Source organism: Eretmochelys imbricata, chromosome 16 (genome assembly GCF_965152235.1).
Source record: "Eretmochelys imbricata isolate rEreImb1 chromosome 16, rEreImb1.hap1, whole genome shotgun sequence".
Classification (NCBI taxonomy): domain Eukaryota; kingdom Metazoa; phylum Chordata; order Testudines; family Cheloniidae; genus Eretmochelys; species Eretmochelys imbricata.
In genome coordinates this window covers 2487574-2513117 of record NC_135587.1, presented here as the reverse complement: position 1 = coordinate 2513117, position 25544 = coordinate 2487574, and the positions used below count along the sequence as shown (strand labels likewise).

Here is a 25544-nt window from a genome sequence, read left to right as displayed (position 1 = left end):
CCCTGCACATTGGCTTACGGTTTTGGGAGCAGTGGAGAAGAGCATGACAACAGGTAAAGGCACAAGACCCTACACCTGAGGGGGTACACTCAGAGGGACCAGAAAGGGGACAGAGGTGCAGCTAGCCTGGCAGCCATGACAACCTCCATAATAAAAATGCCCAAATGAAATGTTATTCAGGAGGTTTCAGCACTGAGCAGATTTTATATCTTGAGAGCTTCACTCTCAAGCACGATAGTATTAATACTCTTGCAAACAATAAACTGATGTTAGCTTTATATGGAGATTATGCTTGCGAGCTACTGGAGTAGAAGACACGCTCCAACAGCCAGGGTCAGAATCAGATACATACAGTGTGACGAGCCAAATACATAGAGTGTGATAAGAGTTGTGAGTTTTTTACCCATGAAAGCTTATGCCCAAATACTCTTTAAGGTGCCCCCGGACTCCTTGTTGTTTTTGTGGATACAGACTAACATGGCTACCCCCGATACAAGAGTATATTGCTTTCATTCTATACTTACGGAATTGAAGAGCTCAGTGGTCAGGCCAAGATAGTTGTGCAAAGCCAAGAATGTCACTCTCTGGAGCCTCACCATGATGATCTAGGAGCAGGAGATCAAACACAGGGAGCAGGTGAATACCAAATACACCAACACCCACTAACCCACTCTTTTTGTCCTATGACTGCAGAAGTGTTAACAGACCACTCTACCTTGAATAGTCCCTTACAATTTGTGCTAACTACTTATGCTAAACATTCTGTTCCACTTTGCATTTTGCTGTGATGCTGAAAATATCTTTCCCCACAGCTGAAGAAGAGCACTGTGTGGCTCCCTTTTACCTAGGGAGGTGGTAGAATCTCCTTCCTTAGAAGTTTTTAAGGTCAGGCTTGACAAAGCCCTGGCTGGGATGATTTAATTGGGGATTGGTCCTGCTCTGAGCAGGGGGTTGGACTATATGACCTCCTGAGGTCCCTTTCAACCCTGATATTCTATGATTCTATGAAAGCTTGGGTCTCTCACCAAGAAACACAATAGGTAGCTGAGCCAGAGACACCACCCAAAGGACTGCTGACACCCAAACTTCAGCTCCACGCACAAGACACCAGCCTCGCTGGTAAGGTTACTGAAATCATTGAGAACATTTAATAATTGAAATATATGCATTTATTTCAGTTTTCCCTGCTTGGCTTCCCCTGAGCTCTAGGTGCAACACCCAAGACAGACACTAAAAAACAAACCTCCCCAACAAAAATATGCACCTGAAACCACAGACACCGCGTGGGGGTCGTTATACACAGAGGATAACAATAAACATCAAATGGCTCAAAAAGAAGAGAGGGCTGGTGCCTGAAGTCTGCTTTTCCTTGTTACGAGGAAGTGGGCATTTTTCCTCCAACCGTAAAGAAGGAGAGTATTTCCATGAAAGACAACTTTCCCAAGATCCTGGAAAGATTGGAACTCAACATCCTAATTTAAGAAAACAGTGCTCTAATCCCTGGGCGACAGAGCCTTGGGTTGGTTTTGGGGGGAAGGGGGTGTTTTTGTTTTGTTTTAATAAAATTACAATCTCAAGGGGCAAGTTGGGGCTGGAGTCCAAATTTTGGAGGCTCTTGCAAGAACTATAAAGGGCCTATACACTGTTGACAATCAACAAGTAATGATGATATTTATAATATTGATCATGACATCTTGATGTCACAAACACCCTTCGTAAGAGCATATGATCCAAAATCTACACGCAACCAGTTCTCATTTGGCATCTCCCCTTTGTCACTCTCCTCTTTAACTAGACTCCTCTTTCCTTCCCCACCTCTCCCTATCTCCCAGCATCTTGTCTGGCATATGGATAAGGTTGCTTATTACACCAAGAGGCTGATCTATGTCTATACCAATGAAAAAAGCAAACTGATTTTCAGAAGTGCTGAGCACCCAGATGCTCAGATTCTAAGCCCCCATTTTTTAAAAAGGACAGAGTATTGGGGGTTGGCGAGGGAATGACTTAGGACCAGTCCCAAGGAAAGAGGCTATGTCTTGAACTAGAGACACTGGAAACTTACAGAGGGGCACCAATAAGCTATCTTCATAGAATATCAGGGTAGGAAGGGACTTCAGGAGGTCATCTAGTCCAACCCCCTGCTCAAAGCAGGACCAATCCCCAACTAAATCATCCCAGCCAGGACTTTGTCAAGCCTGACCTTAAAAACCTCAAAGGAAGGAGATTCCACCACCTCCCTAGGTAACCCATTCCAGTGCTTCACCACCCTCCTAGTGAAAACGTTTTTCCTAATATCCAACCTAAACCTCCCACACTGCAACTTGAGACCATTACTCCTTGTTCTGTCATCAGCTCCAACTGAGAACAGTCTAGAGCCATCCTCTTTGGAACCCCCTTTCAGGTAGTTGAAAGCAGCTATCAAATCCCCCCTCATTCTTCTCTTCTGCAGACTAAACAATCCCGGTTCCCTCAGCCTCTCCTCACAGCTCATGTGTTCCAGTCCCCTAATCATTTTTGTTGCCCTCCGCTGGACGCTTTCCAATTTTTCCATATCCTTCTTGTAGTGTGGGGCCCAAAACTGGACACAGCAGTCCAGATGAGGCCTCACCAATGTCGAATTGCCATTAGATTTGCCTCTGCCGTTCTTTGCCCAGCACATATTTCAAGGCATTCTTTCCAGGAGAAAGTTACTCATATCATTCTTAAGAGTCCAATAAAGGTGTCACAATTACACAGATTAGTTAAGTGGTAGCATTATTCGAGGTTATTCAAGGTTAGCATTATTCAAGAGCAAAGATTAGAACTTATTTCAAGTACCCACTGCTACCTCAGTTCAGAGTTTGTAGATGTCTGATCAGTAAATATCTAGGGCCAAATTCTGCTCTTTGATGGGCAGAGGCAGCCCCCATGGACAGTAACAGGAGCTCCATATTTCTGAAGGCAGAATCTGGTCTCAAGGGGGAAGGAAACTTCGGTACGTTGGTCCAAGGGAGGGTATAATGTGATTAAATTAAGACGAGACACATTTATATTTCCCTCATCTCCACCTAATGTAAAGATCAATCAGAAGGTGCGATAATCTCCTTAGATATGTGGTGGCAGCCCCCTCACTTGGGATACTTAAATATTGGACAAAACCCTGAGAATATGCTAGGGAGAACAATTCTGCACCAGCAGAAGGATGGACTAGCTGACTGGATAGGGAAAACACTTTTAAAGGAAAGACGGATACTACATTTAATAAAAACAAACTACATATCAGTCTTACCTGTACCACTCTGACAAGAGTTTCAGGGTACTTCTGGAAAACATCCTGAAAAACACTGGCTGGAAGTCGCAATATAGTGGATGGTGTTCCTGCTCGGGCTGAAACTGTTTTATATGGAGCAGGGTGACCCTATTAAAAAAGCATTAGAGAAATGAGTATACTATTTGTTCCCTCTTGTACCACTGTCCACCTGCCTCAATTCTTCCTAATGACATTACACCACTTTTTCCTTTGACACACACCATCCTAATTCTCTGGCCACAAGAGAAAGATGTGCTCCTATACTCCATGGATTGGCCAGTCGGGAATGTAAGAGATCAGCATGGCCAACAGCATTCACAGGGTCAACTTCATTTGCCTAGGAAGGGGGTAGGAGAAATGAGAAATCCCCACAGTGTAGTTCACCATCAAGTAGATGAATCTGCTGGTTTACTGATTCTGTAATGCTACGGAGAAAGCCAGGTTTCAGAATTAAGGTCAAATTGATACTCCAGCTCTCCAAAGAGGTTGAGAAAAGGCCTTTTGGCAGGTCTATTAATCTATGCTGCCCTCTGTAACATTCTGGGGTGCATTCCTGATCAGTGAGAGATTTTGTTACCACCTGCACTGCAAACCTGCGTGCCGCACAATGCTTTGCTATTGTAGCTCCCAACTTGGGCCACTCACAAACAGCCTGCCAGAACGCAGGTCACTCCGAGTGTCTGTATGTAGCTGCAGCCCTGATCCAACAACTCTGACCCCAGCAGCCTGTCAGCAACACTCCAGCCCACTCTGGCTTCCACCAGTCTTAATTACAGGGTGACACCCTGCAGGGTGACACCAACCAATACACTCCAAGTCCTCAGTTTTCCCAAGAAGTGTGTGTTCTGCACCATCCAGCTCTCTCCTGGGAAGTTTAGATATTAAAGGTCTGTAAAGGGTCAACGTTCAAAGGTTTGGTAACTCCAGTTAAAGTAGCAAACAGTTTGGTTTAAACAACACTGAATTTGTTTAGATTAAAAATAAAACAAGTTTCTTTAACTACAAAGAAATAGGTTTCAAGTGAGTACAGGTATAAGGCATTAAAGTCAGAAATGGTTGTAAGAAAAATAAAGATAAAACGTTTCCTAGTAGCTAAAACTTAACAAGCTAGACTTGGTTCAAGGTAAAACCTTACCACACATTCCAATATAGCTAACTAAATTCCCAGATTAGAATCTCCCCCAAGAATCAAAGGGTTGGTTCCTTTTCTTAGGAGAAAGAGAGAGATGAAATGTATTTTCCTGAGGGTTACCCTGGGATAAAGTTCATTCCAGCTGTGAAAAAGGAGCCTTGGAGTCTTGGGTGAAAGAGGTTCCATTTTGTTGTTTGCTAAAATGCAAATCAATCTCTTCCTGCCCCCTTCTTTGCAAAAGAATGGCCACTTAACAGGTGATGGCCAATCAACTTTGATGACACCTGGCTAGAGGCATCTGCTTGTCCTGTGTCTTTGAAAAACAGGTTTACCCCTCCTCAGACTTGTCTTGCAAATATATTTTAGTCATAATTTCAGCTTGTGTTCATAACTCAATACACTAGTCATACATACATTACACAAGAATTTTAACAAACAGTGTGTTGTTAGTTTTTAAATGATACCTCACAAGGCATATTCTGCGCAAATATTACTACAATAAAGTCTAGGGTGTGAATTCAGGGAGCTTAAGGTCACAACCTCCACTTAGCATATTTGCTGCCATGGCAATCTATGGATTCGCACAGTCTGCAGAAACAGACTAATCTGCTACTTCCACTATTCCAGATGTGGCTAGATCCTAAGAGCTACAGGGGCAGTGGATGGGAAAGCAACAGTGACCAAAAGACCTTCAAGATGTGTGGAGAACTTTTACCCTTCTGGAACCAAGGTGTAATAGATAGGGAAGACAGAGACCTGCCTGCATATCTTAAAGGAGGGGAGAAATTCTGAAGCTAGGCTTATATTTTTAATTGTAGGATTGTTCCCTTTTACACTTTTTATCTTCAATAAAAGGAAGGTGTGAAACATTCTTTTTAAAAACCCCAGTTCTTCACATGAGAAACATCAGGTCTAGACCTCCCTGTTTTTGCTGGAGGACTGGAGAACCAACAGAATGACATCACAAGACAGGAAATGTGGCTACAGATTTTTAGATTGTTTTTTGTTTGGGTTTTTCTTCTTAATGTCTGTTTAACTCAAACTCTTGCTAAACACTTGGGAGAAAAGCTTTCATTGCAAAAGATTCAGTGCCCCTGCTCCCCCACTTCCCTGAGTGCTGAGAAAGCGCATGTCAGTCCTCTGTAGAGTCCTCCTAAAAATCCAGGAAAATGAAGACCTGATTTAGCTATTTCCAAGATTAAAAAAAAACTAGCAGAAAAAAAATGGAGGAATGGGGAGAATCTTTTATGGGATGGAGCCTAAGCAGGAAGCTAATGCAAGAACAAACTGGAGTTCTTGCTTACTCAATCATCATAAGGGTTTACATTTTCTTCCATTGTGCAATACAAAGCAACTACATAAAATCTGCAGGACACTGAATGTGGAGATGCCATCCATGCTCCATACAAGTAATACTGTAAGTGGTAATCAACCCAGGGCCTCCCACAGCACTATGCAGTCAGGTGCACCCACTGACACTGACTCAGAGGAATTTTCTGCCCAAGGAATGATGAATAAAAACACTAGACAAGTTACTTTCTGCACTGCTATCACCTCTCTAGAAAAGAAAGTTGACGGATTCTTAGTAAAATCAGTACAGCTGGAAGCCTGGACGAAGAAAAGCACAGGACTTGGACAGCAAGATCAAATGAACTGTATCTCTGGATTATACTGGTGTTGTACAGCAGAACCTCAGAGTTACGGACACCTCAGGAATGGACGTTGTTCGCAACTCTGAAATGTTTGTAACTCTGACCAAACTTTAGGGTTGTTCTTTTGTTTTGTTTTAACTCCTCCCACCCTTTTTTTTTTCCTGGTAGTTTACGTTTAACACAGTACTGTTCTGTACAGTATTTGCTTTTTGTGAGTGTGTGTGTTTCCCCTGCCTGACTGCATACTTCCGGTTCCAAATGAGGTGTGTGGTTGACCAGTCAGTTCGTACCTCTGGTGTTGTACTGAATGATATTATAAAAAGTAAAAAGGCTATGGACAGTTTTGAGTGCAGTCTATAATTCTGAATATCTACTCAGTCTGTGCCCTGGAATTGCATGGCTTCTTAAAAAGAATTTCAAGGACACCACACATAGCCTTTTAGGACTTTTTACATAAATCAAAAAGGGCTCAGTGTTCCTTCCTTTTATACATCACTTTAAAGCCAGCCTCTAAAAGTCTGCTCCTACCTAACGAGATTATTCTGCTTTTCATCTACTCCCACGCAAACTGTTTTAGAAAAAAGTAAAATTACACTCTTTGCTTTTTAAAGATACAGGTCCCTGTACTGTTTACCAACTGTATTTTCCACCAGATCCTAAAGCAAATGGGTGGGGAAATTAGTTGCTGGATAAAAATAATTCTCTTCAATAAAGATTTATAATTAACTTTATAAAATGTTACATAGTAGTAATTCAAAAGACCAAGGATTGGGTTACAGATCGCCTTCAGATGTTCGATTCTGAACTTCAACTGAGCTGGTTGGGCTCACTCTGAAAATGACAGCGTAGACGCTCACGCGTTGCTGGAGCCTGGGCTCTAGGACCCTTCAAGGTGGGAGGGTCTCAGAGCTCAGGCTGCAGCCAAGCCTGAATATCTACTCCGCAATTAAGCAGCCCCTTAGCCCGAGCCCAGTGAGCTGGCATGGGCTAGCCGTGGGTGTCTAATTGCAGTGTAGATGTGCCTAGAGACTCTCCCTCCCCACCGGGAATCAGAGCCCAGGTTCCAGCCCAAGCCTGAACATCTATACAGTATTTTTAACCCCACAGCGTCAGGCCTGCAAACCAAAGTCAGTTGACCTTGGCTCCGAGACTCACTAGCACGCGTCTTTTTTTTTTTAAAATACTGTGTAGACATGTTCTTTCAGAACAGAGTTTAAGGACCTCTGAGAAAATCCTACTCTAAAGATTACAATACAAAAAGGAGCAGAGGACACTAAATCCAGCAGGGCACTTAAGAGAAGAATAACTGTGACATTTCCAGCCTTCCATTTATCCTGGGTCCAATTTTCCTTTTTAAACACTAATCAGCATGATGAGAGGAGCTTGATTTTCGAAAACCTCAAAAGCAGGCTGTACTGTGTAACTGGCCAGAACGTACTAAAAGCTGCTTCAAAGGAAGAACAGAGGAAAATGTTCTCAGACTTGTCAGTTCTCTCAAGCACATTGTAATGTAATCAACAGCACTGAGAACACTGTTTAAACTGTAACTTCAATCAGTTTATTATAATTACATACAGGGAACTCTTTAGGGACTGCCTTTCAGGACAGATTCAGCAGTGAGCACCTCATTCCCCCCCTCCTCTTTTTTTTTTTTTTTTTTAAACAAATGGGAACTGTTTGTTCTAGTTGGGGATAAGAGTTTCTCTCCATATTGTTCTGTCACCTGCAGAGTAATTGCATGTTCCCTGAAGCACTGTTGACGGGAAGTATTTGTTGTGGTTACAAATGTGACAGCAAAACACAAGTAGTTGAGGCCTCCCAAGTGGACCTGGAATGCGATAAAACATTTCTGAAATGGATTTCAATAAACTTTTCATTAAGTGGAGTGGTGGGATTTTTCGTTTCTCCCATTTGGAGTGGTAATGCTCTCTTCTCTTCCATCTTCAAAATCCTGGAGTATCCTTTCTATTCTTTCTGCTGGGATTACCCTCTCCAGTCTGGCTTCCACCCTCTCCACCCCACCACAGCCATCCTAATCAAGAGCACAAGGGACCACCAAGCTAAATCCAAGGGTCACCTCTCTATCCCCTAATCTTTTGATCTGTCTGCTGATCACATTTCTCCTTTTCTGTTCTCTCCTGGTTTCTGGGACTTTGGTTAGTAGGTGAACGGAGAATTGGGAGATCTCATTCATTCCACATCATGTTTAATGCTTCATCAAACTCTCTTCTTTCCTTATCTACTGGTGTTACTCAGCATTCTGAGACTTCAGCTGCTCCCACTCTTCCAACTGCTACCCTTATATGCAGGATACAAGAACCCTTTTAGCCCCAAATTCTCACTTTTTGTCCTGTCTTGGATGGCTCTGTGCCATCTCAAACTTAGTCTCTACAAAAACTAACTCCAGGCTTTCCTATATAGCTATTTGGTGCACAGGGTGACTAGTCAACAAAATGGCAGATGAAATTCAATATTGATAAATGCAAAGTAATGCACATTGGAAAACATAATCCCAACTACACATATAAAACGATGAGGTCTAAATTAGCTGTTACCACTCAAGAAAGATCTTAGAGTCATTGTGGATAGTTCTCTGAAAACATCCACTCAATGTGCAGCAGCAGTCAAAAAAGTGAACAGAATGTTGGGAATCATTAAGAAAGGGATAGATAATGAGACAGAAAATGTCATACTGCTGCTATATAAATCTATGGTATGCCCACATTTTGAATACTGTGTGCAGATGTGGTCGCCCCATCTCAAAAAAGATATATTGGAATTGGAAAAGATTCAGAAAATGGCAAAAAAAATTACTAGGGGTATGGAACAGCTGCCATATGAGGAGAGATTAATAAGACTCGCACTTTTCAGCTTGGAAAAGAGACAACTAAGGGGGGATATGATAGAGGGTTATAAAATCATGACTCGTGTGAAGAAAGTACAAGACGGGAAGCCTCCTGATTCATACTGAGAAAGTAGGGCAATCGGCTAGCTATGTTATGTGCATGTATACGAATGCAAGAAGCCTGGGAAACAAGCAGGAAGAATTGGAAGTCCTGGCACAATCGAGGAACTATGACATGATTGGAATAACAGAAACTTGGTGGGGCAGTTCACATGACTAGAGCACTGTTATGGATGGGTATAAACTGTTCAGGAAGGACAGGTACAGGAGGAAAGGTGGAGGAGTTGCACTGTATGTAAGAGAGCACTATGATTGCTCAGAGCTCCAGTTTGAAACAGGAGAAAAGCCTGTTGAGAGTCTTTGGGTTAAGTTTAGAGGTGAGAGCAACAAGGGTGATGTCATGCTGGGTGTCTGCTATAGACCACCGGATCAGAAGGATGAGGTACACGAGGCTTTCTTCAGACAACTAACTGAAGCTTCCAGATCACAAGCCCTGATACTAAAGGGGGACTTCAATCACCCTGACATCTGCTGGGAGAGTAATATGGCAATGCACAGACAATCCAGGAAGTTTTTGGAGAGCATTGGAACAACTTTCTTGTACAAGTGCTGGAGCAAGCGACTAGGGGCCGTGCTCCTCTTGACCTGCTGCTTACAAACAGGGAAGAATTGGTAGAGGAAGTACAAGTGGGTGGCAACCTAGACAGCAGTGACCATGAGATGGTTGAGTTCAGGATCCTCACAAAAGGAAGAAAGGAGAGCAGCAAAATACAGACCCTGGACTTCAGAAAAGCAGCCTTAGACTCCCTCAGGGAACTGATGGGCAGGATCCTCTGGGAAGCAAATATGAGGGAGGGATAGCTCGGGGGAGGGATAGCACTGTGGTTTGAGATTGGCCTGCTAAACCCAGGGTTGAGAGTTCAATCCTTGAGGGGGCCATTTAGGGATCGGGGGCAAAACTGAAGATTGGTCCAGCTTTGAGCAGGGGGTTGGATGAGATGACCTTCCAATCCTGACATTCTATGATGGAGCAAGGAGAGCCGGCTGTATTTTAAAGAAGCCTTATTGAGGGCGCAGAAACAAACCATCACGAATTGCAGAAAGAATACCAATGGATGAATGGATTATAAGATGGACAGAAAGCTGGCTAGATCGTTGGGCTCAACGGGTAGTGATCAATGGTTCCATGTCTAGTTGGCAGCCAGTATCAAGCGGAGTGCCCCAAGGGTCGGTCCTAGGGCCAATTTTGTTCAATAATGATCTGGAGGATGGTGTGGATTGCACCCTCAGCAAGTTTGCAGATGACACTAAACTGGGAGGAGTGGTAGATACGCTGGAGGGTAGGGATAGGATAAAGAGGCACCTAGACAAATTAGAGGATTGGGCCAAAAGAAATCTGATTAGGTTCAACAACGACAAGTGCAGAGTCCTGCACTTAGGACGGAAGAATCCCATGCACTGCTACAGATTGGGGACCGAATAGCCAGGCAGCAGTTCTACAGAAAAGGACCTAGGGGTTACAGTGGATGAGAAGCTGGATGAGCGTCAACAGTGTGCCCTTCTTGCCAAGAAGGCCAATGGCATTTTGGGATGTATACGTAGGGGCATTGCCAGCAGATCGAGAGACGTGTTCATTCCCCTCTATTCAACACTGGTGAGGCCTCATCTGGAGTAGTGTGTCCAGTTTTGGACCCCACACTACAAGAAGGATGTGGAAAATTGGAAAGAGTCCAACGGAGGGCAACAAAAATGATTAGGGGGCTGGAGCACATGATTTATGAAGAGAGGCTGAGGGAACTGGGATTGTTTAGTCTGCGGAAGAGAAGAATGAGGGGGGGGATCTGATAGCTGCTTTCAACTACCTGAAAGGGGGTTCCAAAGAGGATGGATCTAAACTGTTCTCAGTGGTAGCAGATGACAGACCTTTGGTCTGACCCACCATGGCCATTCTTATGACAAGCTAGTGCGCTGTAGCTTTACACTCCAGCTTGCCATATAGGGAAGTCATTGCTTATTCCTCTTTTATTTGCCTTATCTTGCTAATATTGCAAATTTTCCAGGGCAGAGAATGTGCGTGTATGTGTTTGTAAAATACCATGTAAATTTACAAAGCTACATGAAGGAGCTTTTAAGTAAACGTTATTATTACAATTATAAAACTAATAGTGGACATAATTTTGAAGGCTGGAAAAGCACCCAAAACATATGGCTGTTCATCCAGGGCTCTGTCATGAGATCTATGGCACTTCATACCCCCAGTCAGGACATACGTACCCCCACAATAAGTCTTGCATGACATTTTGGAAGCTCCAGTCCCAGTTGGAGCCCAAAAGAGCTAGAACACAACAGAAAATTAAAACTAATTAACCAAACTTTCAGAATCTTCATAAGGGTTCAATTGGAGCCTGGAAAAGTGCACCAGTCCCTGTATGTCCCCTCACAGGCTCACCTTTCTCTTCTGGAAAAAGTTCTAGTAGCTTTATATTTAGCTTTATTTTAACTTTTAAAAAAAGCATTAACTCAAAAAACAGACTTTCCGGGTTTGGATGTTGCCACAATCCAAAATGGAGGCACACTTCTGGGAAAGGACTCTCCTCCACTAGAAATGGAAGGGCTGCAAGAGTTATGTTATTTTGTCCAATGACTGATAGCAGACAACCATTCACGGACTCCCACACGTCCCTCTGCAAGGCAGGTCAGAATTATACAGCTGAGAAAACAGCAGCACAGAGAGATGAAGTGCTTGCCCACCCACAGCCACAGAGTGAGTCCATGAGAGGCTCAAGGATAGAACAAAACCTCCTGACCCTGTTGCTTCCTTGAGCTCAGGCAGTAAGGCCCTTTTATTTTAGGGTATGTCTACACTACGAAATTAGGTCGATTTTATAGAAATCAATTTTTAGAAATCAATTTTATAAAGTCGATTGCGTATGTCCCCACTAAGCGCATTAAGTCAGCGGAGTGCGTCCTCACTAAGGTCGCTAGCATTGACTTACAGAGCGGTGCACTCTGGGTAGCTACAGTTCCCGCAGTCTCTGCTGCTCATTGGAATTCTGGGTTAAGCTCCCAATGCCTGGTGGGGCAAAAACATTGTCACAGATGATTTCGGGTACATGTCATCAGTTGCCCCTCCCCCCTGTGAAAGCAACAGCAGACAATCATTTTGCGCCTTTTTTCCTGGGTTACCCCATGCAGGCGCAATACCATGGCAAGCATGGAGCCCACTCAGCTCACTGTTACCGCTGCTGTTGTGAGCATTGTAAACACCTCACACATTATTCTGGAGTATATGCAGAACTGGGCTATGAGACGCCAGCATGAAGAGGATTTTGAGAAGAACATGGACACAGATGTTCCTGAAAGCATGGGCTGTGGCAATTGAGACATCATGGCGGCAGTAGGGCTGGCTGATCCAGTGGAACGTCAATTCTGGGCCAGGCAAACAAACACAGACTGGTGGGACCGCACAGTGTTGCGGGTATGGGACGATTCACAGTGGCTGCGAAACTTTCACATGCATAAGGCCACTTTCCTGGAACTCTGTGAGTTGCTTTCCCTAACCCTGAAGAGGAGGAATACCAAGCTGAGAGCTCCCCTGACAGTTGAGAGGCGAGTGGCAATAGCCCTGTGGAAGCTTGCAACGCCTGACTGCTACCAGTCAGTCGGGAATCAATTTGGAGCGGGCAAGTCTACTGTGGGGGCTGCTGTGATCCAAGTAGCCAACGCAACCACTGAGTTGCTCCTATCAAGGGTAGGGACTCTGGGAAATGTGCAGGTCATATCGGACAGCTTTGCTGCAATGGGGTTCCCTAACTGTGGTGGGGCGATAGAACGAATATCCCTATCTTAGCACCAGACCACCTTGCCAACCAGTACGTGAACTGCAAGGGGTACTTCTCAATGGTGCTGCAAGCACTGGTGGATCACAATGGACGTTTCACCGACATAGAATCATAGAATAACATAGTTGGAAGGTTTCAGAGGAGGTATTGTTTCATGGTCTCTGTATATATAATGTCTTCTGCAGTTTCCACAGTATGCATCCAATGAAGTGAGCTGTAGCTCACGAAAGCTTATGCTCAAATAAATTGGTTAGTCTCTAAGGTACCACAAGTACTCCTTTTCTTTTTATAGTTGGAAGGGACCTCTGGAGGCCATCCAGTCCAACCCCCTGGCCAGAGCAGGACCAATCCCAACTAAAATCATCCCAGCCAGGGCTTTGTCAAGCCTGACCTTAAAAACTTCTAAGGAAGGGGATTCCACCACCTCCCTAGGTAATGCATTCCAGTGTTTCACCACCCTCCTAGTGAAAAAGTTTTTCCTAATATCCAACCTAAATCTCCCACACTGCAACTTGAGACCATTACTCCTTGTCCTGTCCTCTGCTATCACTGAGAATAGTCTAGATCCATTGTCTTTGGATCCACCTTTCAGGTACTTAAAAGCAGCTATCAAATCCCCCCTCATTCTTCTCTTCTGCAGACTAAACAATCCCAGTTCCCTCAGCCTCTCCTCATAAGTCATGTGTTCCAGATCCCTAATCATTTTTGTTGCCCTTCGCTGGACTCTTTCCAATTTATCCACATCCTTCTTGTAGTGTGGGGCCCAAAACTGGACACAGTACTCCAGATGAGGCCTCACCAATGTCGAATAGAGGGGAACGATCATGTCCCTCGATCTGCTGGCTATGCCCCTACTTATACAGCCCAAAATGCCATTGGCCTTCTTGGCAACAAGGGCACACTGTTGACTCATATCCAGCTTCTCGTCCACTGTAACCCCTAGGTCCTTCTCTGCAGAACTGCTGCCTAGCCATTCGGTCACTAGTCTGTAGCGGTGCATGGGATTCTTCCGTCCTAAGTGCAGGACTCTGCACTTCTCCTTGTTGAACCTCATCAGATTTCTTTTGGCCCAATCCTCCCATTTGTCTATGTCTTTCTGTATCCTATCCCTACCCTCCAGCGTATCTAACACTCCTCCCAGTTTAGTGTCATCCGCAAACTTGCTGAGGGTGCAATCCACACCATCCTCCAGATCATTAATGAACATATTGAACAAAACCGGCCCAAGGACCGACCCTTGGGGCACTCCACTTGATACCGGCTGCCAACTAGACATAGAGCCATTGATCACTACCCACTGAGCTCGACAATCTAGCCAACTTTCTACCCACCTTGTAGTGCATCCATCCAGCCCATACTACTTTAACTTGCTGACAAGAATACTGTGGGAGATCGTGTCAAAAGCTTTGCTAAAGTCGAGGAATAACACGTCCACTGCTTTTCCTTCATCCACAGAACCCGTTATCTCATCATAGAAGGCAATTAGATTAGTCAGGCATGACTTGCCTTTGGTGAATCCATGCTGACTGTTCCTGATCACCTTCCTCTCCTCTAAGTGCTTCAGAATTGAGTCCTTGAGGACATGCTCCATGATTTGTCCAGGGACTGAGGTGAGGCTGACTGGCCTGTAGTTCCCAGGATCCTCCTTCTTCCCTTTTTTAAAGATGGGCACTACAGTAGCCTTTTTCCAGTTGTCTGGGACTTCCCCCGATCGCCATGAGTTTTCAAAGATAATGGCCAATGGCTCTGCAATCACATCTGCCAATTCCTTTAGCACTCTCGGATGCAACGCATCCAGCCTCATGGACTTGTGCACGTCCAGTTTTTCTAAATAGTCCCGAACCACTTCTTCCTTCACAGAGGGCTGGTCACCTCCTCCCCATGCTGTGCTGCCCAGTGCAGTAGTCTGGGAGCTGACCTTGTTCGTGAAGACAGAGGCAAAAAAAGCATTGAGTACATTAGCTTTCTTCACATCCTCTGTCACTAGGTTGGCTTCCTCATTCAGTAAGGGGCCCACACTTTTCTTGGCTTTCTTCTTATTGTCAACATACCTGAAGAAACCCTTCTTCTTACTCTTAACATCCCTCGCTAGCTGCAACTCCAGGTGTGATTTAGCCTTCCTGATTTCACTCCTGCATGCCCGAGCAATATTTTTATACTCTTCCCTGGTCATTTGTCAAATCTTCCACTTCTTGTAAGCCTTTTTTTTTGTGTTTAAGATCAGAAAGGATTTCACTGTTAAGCCAAGTTGGTCACCTGCCATATTTACTATTCTTTCTACACATCGGGATGGTTTGTCCCTATAACCTCAATAAGGATTCTTTAAAATACAGCCAGCTCTCCTGGACTCTTTTTCCCTCATGTTATTCTCCCAGGGGATCTTGCCCATCAGTTCCCTGAGTGAGTCAAAGTCTGCTTTTCTGAAGTCCAGGGTCCGTATTCTGCTGCTTTCCTTTCTTCCTTGTGTCAGGATCCTGAACTCGACCAGCTCATGGTCACTGCCTCCCAGGTTCCCATCCACTTTTGTTTTCCCTACTAATTCTTCCCCGTTTGTGACCAGCAGGTCAAGAAGAGCTCTGCCCCTAGTTGGTTCCTCCAGCACTGGCACCAGGAAATTGTCCCCTACACTTTCCAAAAACTTCCTGGATTGCCTGTGCACCGCTGTATTGCTCTCCCAGAAGATATCAGGGTGATTGAAGTCGCCCATGAGAACCAGGGCCTGCGATCTAGTAGCTTCTGCGAGTTGCCGGAAGAAAGCCTCGTCCACTTCATCCCCCTGGTCCGGTGGTCTACAGCAGACTCCCACCACGACATCACCCTTGTTGCTCACACTTCTAAACTTAATCCAGAGACTCTCAGGTTTTTCTGCAGTTTCATACTTGAGCTCTGAGCAGTCATACTGCTCCCTTACATACAGTGCAACTCCCCCACCTTTTCTACCCTGCCTGTCCTTCCTGAACAGTTTATAGCCATCCATGACAGTACTCCAGTAATGCAAGTTATCCCACCAAGTCTCTGTTATTCCAATCACATCATTATTCCCTGACTTTGCCAGGACCTCCAGTTCTCCCTGCTTGTTTCCCAGGCTTTGTGCATTTGTATATAGGCACTTGAGATAACCCGCTGATCGCCCCTCATTCTCAGTAGGAGGCAGGAGCCCTCCCCTCTCACACGCTCCTGCTCGTGCTTCCTCCCGGTATCCCGCTTCCCCACTTACCTCAGGGCTTTGGTCTCCTTCCCCCGGTGAACCTAGTTTAAAGCCCTCCTCACTAGGTTAGCCAGCCTGCTCGCAAAGATGCTCTTCCCTCTGTTCGTTAAGTGGAGTCCGTCTCTGCCTAGCACTCCTCCTTCTTCGAACACCATCCCATGGTCAAAGAATCCAAAGCCTTCTCTCTGACACCACCTGTGTAGCCATTCATTGACTTCCACGATTCAACGATCCCTACCCTGGCCTTTTCCTTCCACAGGGAGGATGGACAAGAACACCACTTGAGCCTCATACTCCTTTATCCTCCTTCCCAGAGTCACGAAGTCTGCAGTGATCCGCTCAAGGTCATTCTTGGCAGTATCATTGGTGCCCACGTGGAAAAGCAGGAAGGGGTAGCGGTCCGAGGGCTTGATGAGTCTCGGCAGTCTCTCCGTCACATCATGAATCTTAGCCCCTGGCAAGCAGCAGACTTCTCTGTTTTCCCGGTTAGGGCGGCAGATAGATGACTCAGTCTCCTTGAGGAGAGAGTCCCCGACCACCACCACCCGCCTCCTTCTCTTGGGAGTGGTGGTCGTGGAACCCCCAACCTTAAGACAGTGCATCTCATGCCTTTCAACTGGTGGAGTCTCCTTCTGCTCCCTTCCCCCAGACGTATCATCTGGGCCATTCCCCGCAATGGTACCTGTGGAGAGAACATGAAAACGGTTACTTACCTGTATCTGCGTTGCTGGTACATGGACGCTCCCCTTTCTTCTTCTGGAGGTCACATGTTGCCAAATTTCTTCACCGTCCTCCTGTCTCTGCTGCACAGCCTGCTCTGAATCTTCAGAACCTTGTGCCTGTAGAAGCATATCGTGACATCTGTCCAAGAAATCTTCAGTTTCAGACATCAACGTGGGATGGCCAAGAAAGGTGCATGACACTCACATATTTAGGAACTCCGGGCTGTTTGAACACCTGCAAGAAGGGACTTACTTCCCAGACCAGAAAATTAGCATTGGGGATATTGAAATGCCAATAGTTATCCTTGGGGACCCAGCCTACCCCTTGCTCCCATGGCTCATGAAGCCTTCCATAGGCAGCCTGGACAGTAGTAAGGAGCAGTTCAACTATAGGCTGAGCAAGTGCAGAATGGTGGTAGAATGTGCCTTTGGATGTTTAAAAGCTCGCTGGCGCTGTTTGCTGACTAGGTCAGACCTCAACGAAACCAACATTCCCACTGTTATTGCTGCTTGCTGTGTGCTCCATAATATCTGTGAGAGTAAGGAGGAGACGTTGATGGCAGGGTGGGAGGTTGAGGCAAATAGCCTGTCATCCAATTTTGAGCAGGCAGACATCAGGACAATTAGAAGAGCACAGCAAGGTGCGCTGAGCATCAGAGAGACTTTGAGAACCAGTTTCACGACTGGCCAGGCTTCGGTGTGACAGTTAGAATCACAGAATCATAGAATATCAGGGTTGGAAGGGACCTCAGGAGGTCATCTAGTCCAACCCCCTGCTCAAAAGCAGGACCCATCCCCAATTAAATCATCCCAGCCAGGGCTTTGTCAAGCCTGACCTTAAAAACTTCTAAGGAAGGACATTCCACCACCTCCCTAGGCAACGCATTCCAGTGTTTCACCACCCTCCTAGTGAAAAAGTTTTTCCTAATATCCAACCTAAACCTCCCCCACTGCAACTTGAGACCATTACTCCTTGTCCTGTCCTCTTCCACCACCGAGAATAGTCTAGAACCATCCTCTCTGGAATCACCTCTCAGGTAGTTGAAAGCAGCTATCAAATCCCCCCTCATTCTTCTCTTCCGCAGACTAAACAATCCCAGTTCCCTCAGCCTCTCCTCATAAGTCATGTGTTCCAGATCCCTAATCATTTTTGTTGCCCTTCGCTGGACTCTCTCCAATTTATCCACATCCTTCTTGTACTGTGGGGCCCAAACCTGGACACAGTACTCCAGATGAGGCCTCACCAATGTCGAATAAAGGGGGACGATCACGTCCCTCGATCTGCTCGCTATGCCCCTACTTATACATCCCAAAATGCCATTGGCCTTCTTGGCAACAAGGGCACACTGCTGACTCATATCCAGCTTCTCGTCCACTGTCACCCCTAGGTCCTTTTCCGCAGAACTGCTGCCTAGCCATTCAGTCCCTAGTCTGTAGCTGTGCATTGGGTTCTTCCGTCCTAAGTGCAGGACCCTGCACTTATCCTTATTGAACCTCATCAGATTTCTTTTGGCCCAATCCTCCAATTTGTCTAGGTCCCTCTGTATCCTATCCGTGCCCTCCAGCGTATCTACCACTCCTCCCAGTTTAGTATCATCCGCAAATTTGCTGAGAGTGCAATCCACACCATCCTCCAGATCATTTATGAAGATATTGAACAAAACCGGCCCCAGGACCGACCCCTGGGGCACTCCACTTGACACCGGCTGCCAACTAGACATGGACTAGTTGTGTGTGTTTCTCCTTGATGCAAACCCACCCCCTTTGTTGATTTTAATTCCCTGTAAGCGAACCACCCTTCCCCTTTGAAATAAAGTAACTATTGTTTTGAAACCATGCATTCTTTATTAAAAAAAAAAATGACATAACGGACAAGGTAGCCCGGGGGGTGGGGGAGGAGGGAAGGACAAGGCCACATTGATTTGTAGTGTGGCTACAATAAACAAACTGTTTGAATGACAGCCTTCTGTTGCTTGGGCCATCCTCTGGAGTGGAGTGGCTGGGTGCCCGGAGCCTTCCCCCCAGCGTTCTTGGGCATCTGGGTGAGGCGGATATGAAACTTGGGGAGGAGTGCATGCGGTTATACAGTGGATGCAGCAGGGGTCTGTGCTCTTGTTGGCTTTCCTGCAGCTCCAACAGACGCTTCATCATGTTCGTTTGCTCCCCAATTAGCCTCAACATGTCATCACGAGTGCGTTTTTTTTGCCTTCTAATCTGCGATAACCTCTGGGAAGGAGATGATAGGGGGAGCGTAGAAACATTTGCACCTGGGGGAGATAAAAAGGGAGAGTAAAATTTCAGATGATATATTTCTGAGACCAAAAGGGAGACTCTTTCACAGTAGACAGCACATGTGCTTCAGGTACAAGGTCGCATTTTGCCTTTTATATTGAGCGCCTGCCGTTATGGTGACACATTACACACAGCTGGGCAAAAGAATTTGGTTTCCAGTCAGCCATGGTAGGCCTTTTGGTACATGGGGTTGGCTTCTTAAGCCTTCATAACCTGTTTTCAAACTGCAGCGCCCTTCTTTCCCAGAGCAAGCAATGGGTTGGGTTTCACATTTCAAAGGAAGGGCTACAGTTTTTGGGTGGATGTGCAGCACACACCTACCCCCACCCCACCGTGTGGCTATTCTCCAAGACTATCCCTTCACCCCTCCCCCCCGCCACGTGGCTATTCTCTGGGATGATCCGTTTTAGCCAAGCGCAAACAGCCCAGCATGAACGGGGTCCTTTTACTGTTCCCTTACAAAAATTCCCCTATTTCAACCAGGTGACCGTGAATGATAACACTCTACTGAGGCTAACACAGAAAGATATAGACCGAATGTTGCTTGAATGCAACCAAAACCCAGGACCATTCGCTGCCATGCTTTGTGCTGCAAAATACTTGCTACTGGCTTGGCGTGGCAAAGTGTCCTACCGTGGAGGATGAAATAAGGCAGCCGTCCCCAGAAACCTTCTGCAAAGGCTTTCAGAGTGCCTCCAGGAGAGCATCCCAATTCTTCAGGGCAAATCAAACATTAAACACAATTGCTTTTAAACCCTGTATTGTAGTTACAAATGTGCACTCACCAGAGGTGCCTTCTCCGGCTTCAGGGTCGGGGATCCCGCCTTGGGAGGGTATTGGCTCCAGGGTGATGAAAACGTCCTGGCTGCCAAGGAGAACGGATTCACCGCTTGCCTGCTGCGCATTCTCCTCTCCTCTCCTCTTCCTCATCCCCGAAATCCTCTTCCCTGTTGTGTGAGACTCCCCCCGCAGCGGGTGTCCACGACAGTGGTGGGATAGTGTTACTGTCCCCCCCTAGAATGCCATGCAGCTGATCATAGAAGTGGCATGTATGGGGTCTGACCCGGTGTAACCGTTTGCCTCCTTTGTCTTTTGGTAGGCTTGCTTGAGCTCCTTGACTTTCACATGGCACTGCTGTGTGTCCCTGTTGTAGCCTCTGTCCATCATGCCCAGTGCGATTTTGGCATATATATTAGTATTTCTTCTTTCTGATCAGAGTTCAGCCTGCACAGATGCTTCTCCCCATACAGCAATCAGATCCCAGTGTCTCCCTTTCGGTCCATGCTGGAGCTCGTTTGCGATTCTGGGGAGACTGTATGGTCACCTGTGCTGCTGAGTGCTGCTGAGTTCGCCACGCTCAAACAGGAAATGAAATTCAAAAGTTCCTGGGGCTTTTCCTGTGTACCTAGCTAGTGCATTGGAGTTCAAAGTGCTGTCCAGAGCAGTCACAATGGAGCAATCTGGGATAGCTCCCAGAGGCCAATACAGTCAATCTGCGTCCGCACTACCCCAAATTCAACCCAGCAAGGTCAATTTTAGCACTACTCCCCTCATCGAGGAGGAGCACAGAAGTTGACTTTAAGAGCCCTTTAGGTCGACGGAACGGGATTGGTTGTGTGGACGCAGTCATTTTTAAATCGACCTAAAGCAGCTAAATTCGACCTAACCCTGCAGTGTAGACCAGGCCTTAGGGTATTTCTCTGAGGATTAATATAAAGCTGATTTTCAGATGCAAGGATTATGCATTGAAGGGCCCCACAGAGACAGGCTATAATTTTATTTAAAAAGACTTCAACAATGACAGACTGAAATACCTACAAAAAACTAGACAACAGTCAGGCTGCTGGTGTGAGACTACTGCCTATCATCCTGATTAATACAGTCTCATTGTTTCCTTGTACCTCTCCAGTCTGTCTTCTCTACCTGTTGTCTCTTGTCATATACTTTGATAGAAAACTCTTTGGGGCAGGGACTGCCTGGGATAATGGGGTCCTAGGCCAGGACCAGGGCTCCCAGGCACTATGATAATACAGATAAATAATAAATAATAGTGAAAAGAAGAAAGAGCAAAATAAAGACCAGCACGTTCCAAATTATAACAAGATCTGAAGCCCTAGTACTATACACAGCAAGTATTGTGTGTATGGAGGAAGTACCTTCAAAAACACCTTTCCAGCAAGCTGGGCAGAATTTGCAGACACACACAGTGCAAATACAAAATTTCTGAGCATAGAAATTGTTCCGTTTCCTTGTTCCTTCTCTCCTTTCGTCCACCACTCAAAAAAGAAATTTTTTTTTACTACTTTTCTCAGACTTGCACAGAATGTTCCCATCAACAAAAAGCGTCATACAAAACAACTTCACATTTAGCAGCTAACAAATTTCTACACTATTAAAACTGCAACAAAAGTAGATTAGACCAGGGGTGGGCCAACTTTTTGGCCCAAGGGCCACATCTGGGTAAAGAAACTGTATGGTGAGTGCTCACAAAATGGGGTTGGGGTGCACGAGGGGGCGAGAGCTCTGAGTGGGGGTACGGGCTCTTGAGAGGCTGGGCAAGGTTTTATTGATGTACATACTCTGTGAAAATCTAAATAGCAACAACCCCACTGAACTGGTGTCCTTCAAATCCAGCTACAGGCTGCAGGCGGCATTGTGACTGGCTTGGTCGGATTATTGGGATGGACTTGGAGCAATGGGATTCCTCAAACAGACCTTTCATACTTCGTATTTCCGTCTCTGCCCAGCCTGAACCGGGCACGAGAGTGAACATGGCTGCCCATTTCAGTAGCTGGCCTTAAAACAATAACCTTCTGGCATTTCTTCACCTGTGGAGAATCCCAGGGATACCCTCAATTAGCAGCTTGGTTTTTGGCAGACAGCGCAATGTATTTCACATTCTTGGTACCTGAACCATTTGGTGGTGAATCAGGCTTTACTTTCTTCATTTGAAGTCGGGGGGGGGGGGGGGTGTTAGAGTTAAACATTTTAAAACGCTTAATCCTCCCAGTACCTCCCGCTCTCCCCTCAAAAACCACTCAAGCCCAGTCCAGAACACCCAGCCGCAAACACACCTAGGAGGTTTCAGGTTAATAAGCAGTGCAGTTATCCAGCTATCTGCTCTTAAGTTCTCTGGCAGGTCAACCCGCTTCTGGAGATTCTCTCAGTAATTTCCATGTTATCTGTACATCTCTACTTAAGACTGTTTTTTGCTTTGTTCAAGGGGTTTCCTTTCCTTGTAGTAAACTTAAGAAATAATAGAAAAAAGTAATTCTGAAGTAATCCATATTCTTATTCTATTTTAGGAGGGATAGCTCAGTGGTTTGAGCATTGGCCTGCTAAACCCAGGGTTGTGAGTTCAATCCTTAAGGGGGCCATTTAGGCATCTGGGGCAAAAATTGGGGATTGGTCCTGCTTTGGGCAGGGGGTTGGACTAGATGACCTCCTGCAGCACACAGTGTGAAAAGCGAATGCTGAATGCTCCAAGGCCTTCGTCAGGAGTAGTCCCAGAGCACTGCCCGGTGACTCCGTGACACAGCCACCCTCTGCTCCAACCCTCATCAGATTTCTCACCCTTCTCTAAGTCATTCTTGTGGAATGTTAACTACTCCTATCTTTGTCAATAACTTTTCTGCTACCATATTTATTTATGTGTATGAAAAATAGGCAATTTTGCAGTATAAACCTGAGACTTCAAAAAGTACCCAGAACAATTATTTGAAACCACAGGTTCAAACCTCAGCAGGGTTGACTCATCTTTTCAACCTTCTTAGATAAAATGAGTGTCATGTGGTTTAGTGAGCATAAGTGGAGTGGGGGCAGGCAAGAGAGAATCTTTCAGAGAGACCTGAAAAGATAATCCTTGTATCCAGTGTGAACAGTAGCATAGCACTTTTTGATTACAGTAGGGATTTGCCCGTGGCTAGTAATTCCTCTCTTGCTCACTGTTTTACAGCATACTGTGGTCTGTCCTCTCCCCAAAAGCCAGCTACATTTTGGTGGTATCCGTATGTAGTTTGTCAAGCCCATTGGGATCAGGACAAATGTGGCACTACGTAAAATATGCATTGGACTAGCAGTCTGGAAAATGCCACCCATCTAAGTGTTAATATTTGATTAGCAAGAGAAAAAGGTACGTAGATAGATTCTAAAAAACAGTCAATTATTCATGACCTGCTCAGCACACAATACATTTTCAGCTCATGAATCATTACTTAATTTTTTCATTCCTACTTCACTTAGTTAATAAAAATCTATTCTTATCAGCATTTAACTATTAGTAAATCTGCTGACATTAGGATAGGGCCTCATCTCCACATGCTGTAAAATTAATGAACAGATCAAGAGAGACTGATTGCTAGAGCCTGGCATTAAATTAAGGGTTTTGTTCATATGATACAGTGAGCTGAGTGAGTGATTCAACAGCATGATCAGTCATCAGCCATTATGGCACATACAAGTCAAGTTACATGAAAGATACCAGGATAAGATTAAGAGCAGCTAGGAAACAAAGAACCCCACAGAAAGACATATATCCACACAGCCACAGACTGTTATGACCAGGGTTTGTGCCTAGTGGACACAGCAGTGGTACTCAGAGGCCAGAAACAGTGCTGAGGGACAGAGCTGGAGTCAGGAGCCATGAGTCCAAGGGCGAGCCAAGAGACAGGCCCATTGCTACAACTGCTGGGGTGTCCACCTCATTGGATGGACACTTCCTGGATCTCCTCTTGGGCTTAAATAGCACACCTGAACCAAACAGCAGCCACAAGAGAAGCTGTCTGTCCGGCCTTCTGAGGTGGTGTTTATTTCCATAGGGTCTACACAATAATGCATACAGCCCTATCACAGCTGTCATGTAGTGGCGTGATATCAGTCGTCCCGCACCTTGCAGCTCCAGGTTCTAGTCCCCACAGAACCTCACACAGAGGGTCTCTCTCTCGCTAGTTAAGCGAATATTAAAATCAATGCTCCAACAGGAATTTTCCTAATCACAGCTTAGTTTCCACTCATGATCATCAGTACAGCTGGATCTAGAGAGCCCATTCCTCCCTGTTAGCAGGAGCCCATCAATAACTAAAATTGGCTATTGAAAAACAGTACTAACTGGCTACTGTACTAGGCATTAACACTGTTAATGCCTTGGTAACTGGCTGAAGCGGTATCAAACATGAGTCACATGATACTATGCACAGACGCACAAATACCAGAAACAAAACCAAAAACTGGAACTTACAATGGCAACAGCCACCTTGACACAAGACAGTTCACTGGGTTTAATCTGGTTTCCCCTTGAGCCATCAGCTCCCAGGAAACATTCTGTTCTTTGACGGTTACTGGGTAATTAGCAGCAAAATTAACAACAAGCACATGATAAGTCTGTGTTGCTAGGGAAAGGTTTACAAAAGGACTAATGCAGGACTGAGAAAATACTTCAGAATTAACAAAAAAGATCAATAAGTCCATAAGCACGTTCCCTGGAGAGCAGCCACAAAACTATTATTGTTTGCTGAATTACTGGGATCAGAATGTTTCCCTTTTCTGGGTATCCAGCATCTCTCCCACTTTCATCCCAACCAGAAGGGGGCTCCGCTCCATCAAGAGAGGCAATCAGGATAGTGGGTGGCAAGGGGATGACTGAATTAGGATGGAGTTTAACTACTACCTGTAGTCTGTAATGTATCATTTAAATCAGCTTCTGTACCAGATGACTGGAGGATAGCTAATGTGATGCCAATTTTTTCAAAAAGGGCTCTAGAGGCGATCCCAGCAATTACAGGCCTGTAAGCCTGACTTCAGTACTGGGCAAACTGGTTAAAACTATAATAAAGAACAAAATTGTCAGACATATAGATGAACACAATTTGTTGAGGAAGAGTCAACATGGTTTTAGTAAAGGGAAATCATGCCTCACCAATCTACTAGAATTCTTTGAGGCGGTCAAAAAGCATGTGGACCAAGGTGATCCAGTGGATACAGTGTACTTAGATTTTCAGAAAGCCTTTGACAAGATCCCTCACCAAAGGCTCTTACACAAAGTAAGCTGCCACGAGATAAGAGGGAAGGTGCTTTCATGGATTGGTAACTGGTTGAAAGATAGGAAACAAAGATTAGGTATAAATGGTCAGCTTTCAGAATGGAGAGAGGTAAATAGTGGTGGCCCCCAGGGGTCTGTTCTGGGACCAGTACTATTCAACATGTTCATAAACGATCTGGAAAAAGGCGTAAACAGCGAGGTGCTAAAATTTGCAGATGATACAAAATTACTAAAGATAGTTAAGACCCTGGCAGACTGCGAAGAGCTGCAACAGGATCTCTCAAAACTGGGTGACTGGGCAACAAAATGGCAGATGAAGTTTAATGTTGATCAATGCAAAGTAATGCACATTGGAAAGCATAATCCCAACTATACATATAAAATTATGGGGTCTAAATTAGCTGTTACCACTCAAGAAAGAGATCTTGGAGTCATTCTAGATAGTTCTCTGAAAGCACCCACTCA

The 25544-nt window shown here is 45.3% G+C and overlaps 1 protein-coding gene across 6 annotated transcripts in view; it reads right to left on the bottom strand.

Moving 5' to 3' along the window:
• The window catches only part of PNPLA7 (patatin like domain 7, lysophospholipase), a 428589-nt gene that overhangs the window by 353519 nt on the left and 49526 nt on the right, over window positions 1-25544 (bottom strand). For all 6 annotated transcript variants that reach the window (XM_077836180.1, XM_077836185.1, XM_077836179.1 and 3 more), the window contains 2 exons: window positions 3269-3397; window positions 525-605 (listed from right to left, as the gene is read on the bottom strand). In XM_077836180.1, the coding sequence (XP_077692306.1) occupies window positions 525-605; window positions 3269-3397 (210 nt within the window). The remainder of the gene's footprint in view (window positions 1-524; window positions 606-3268; window positions 3398-25544) is intronic.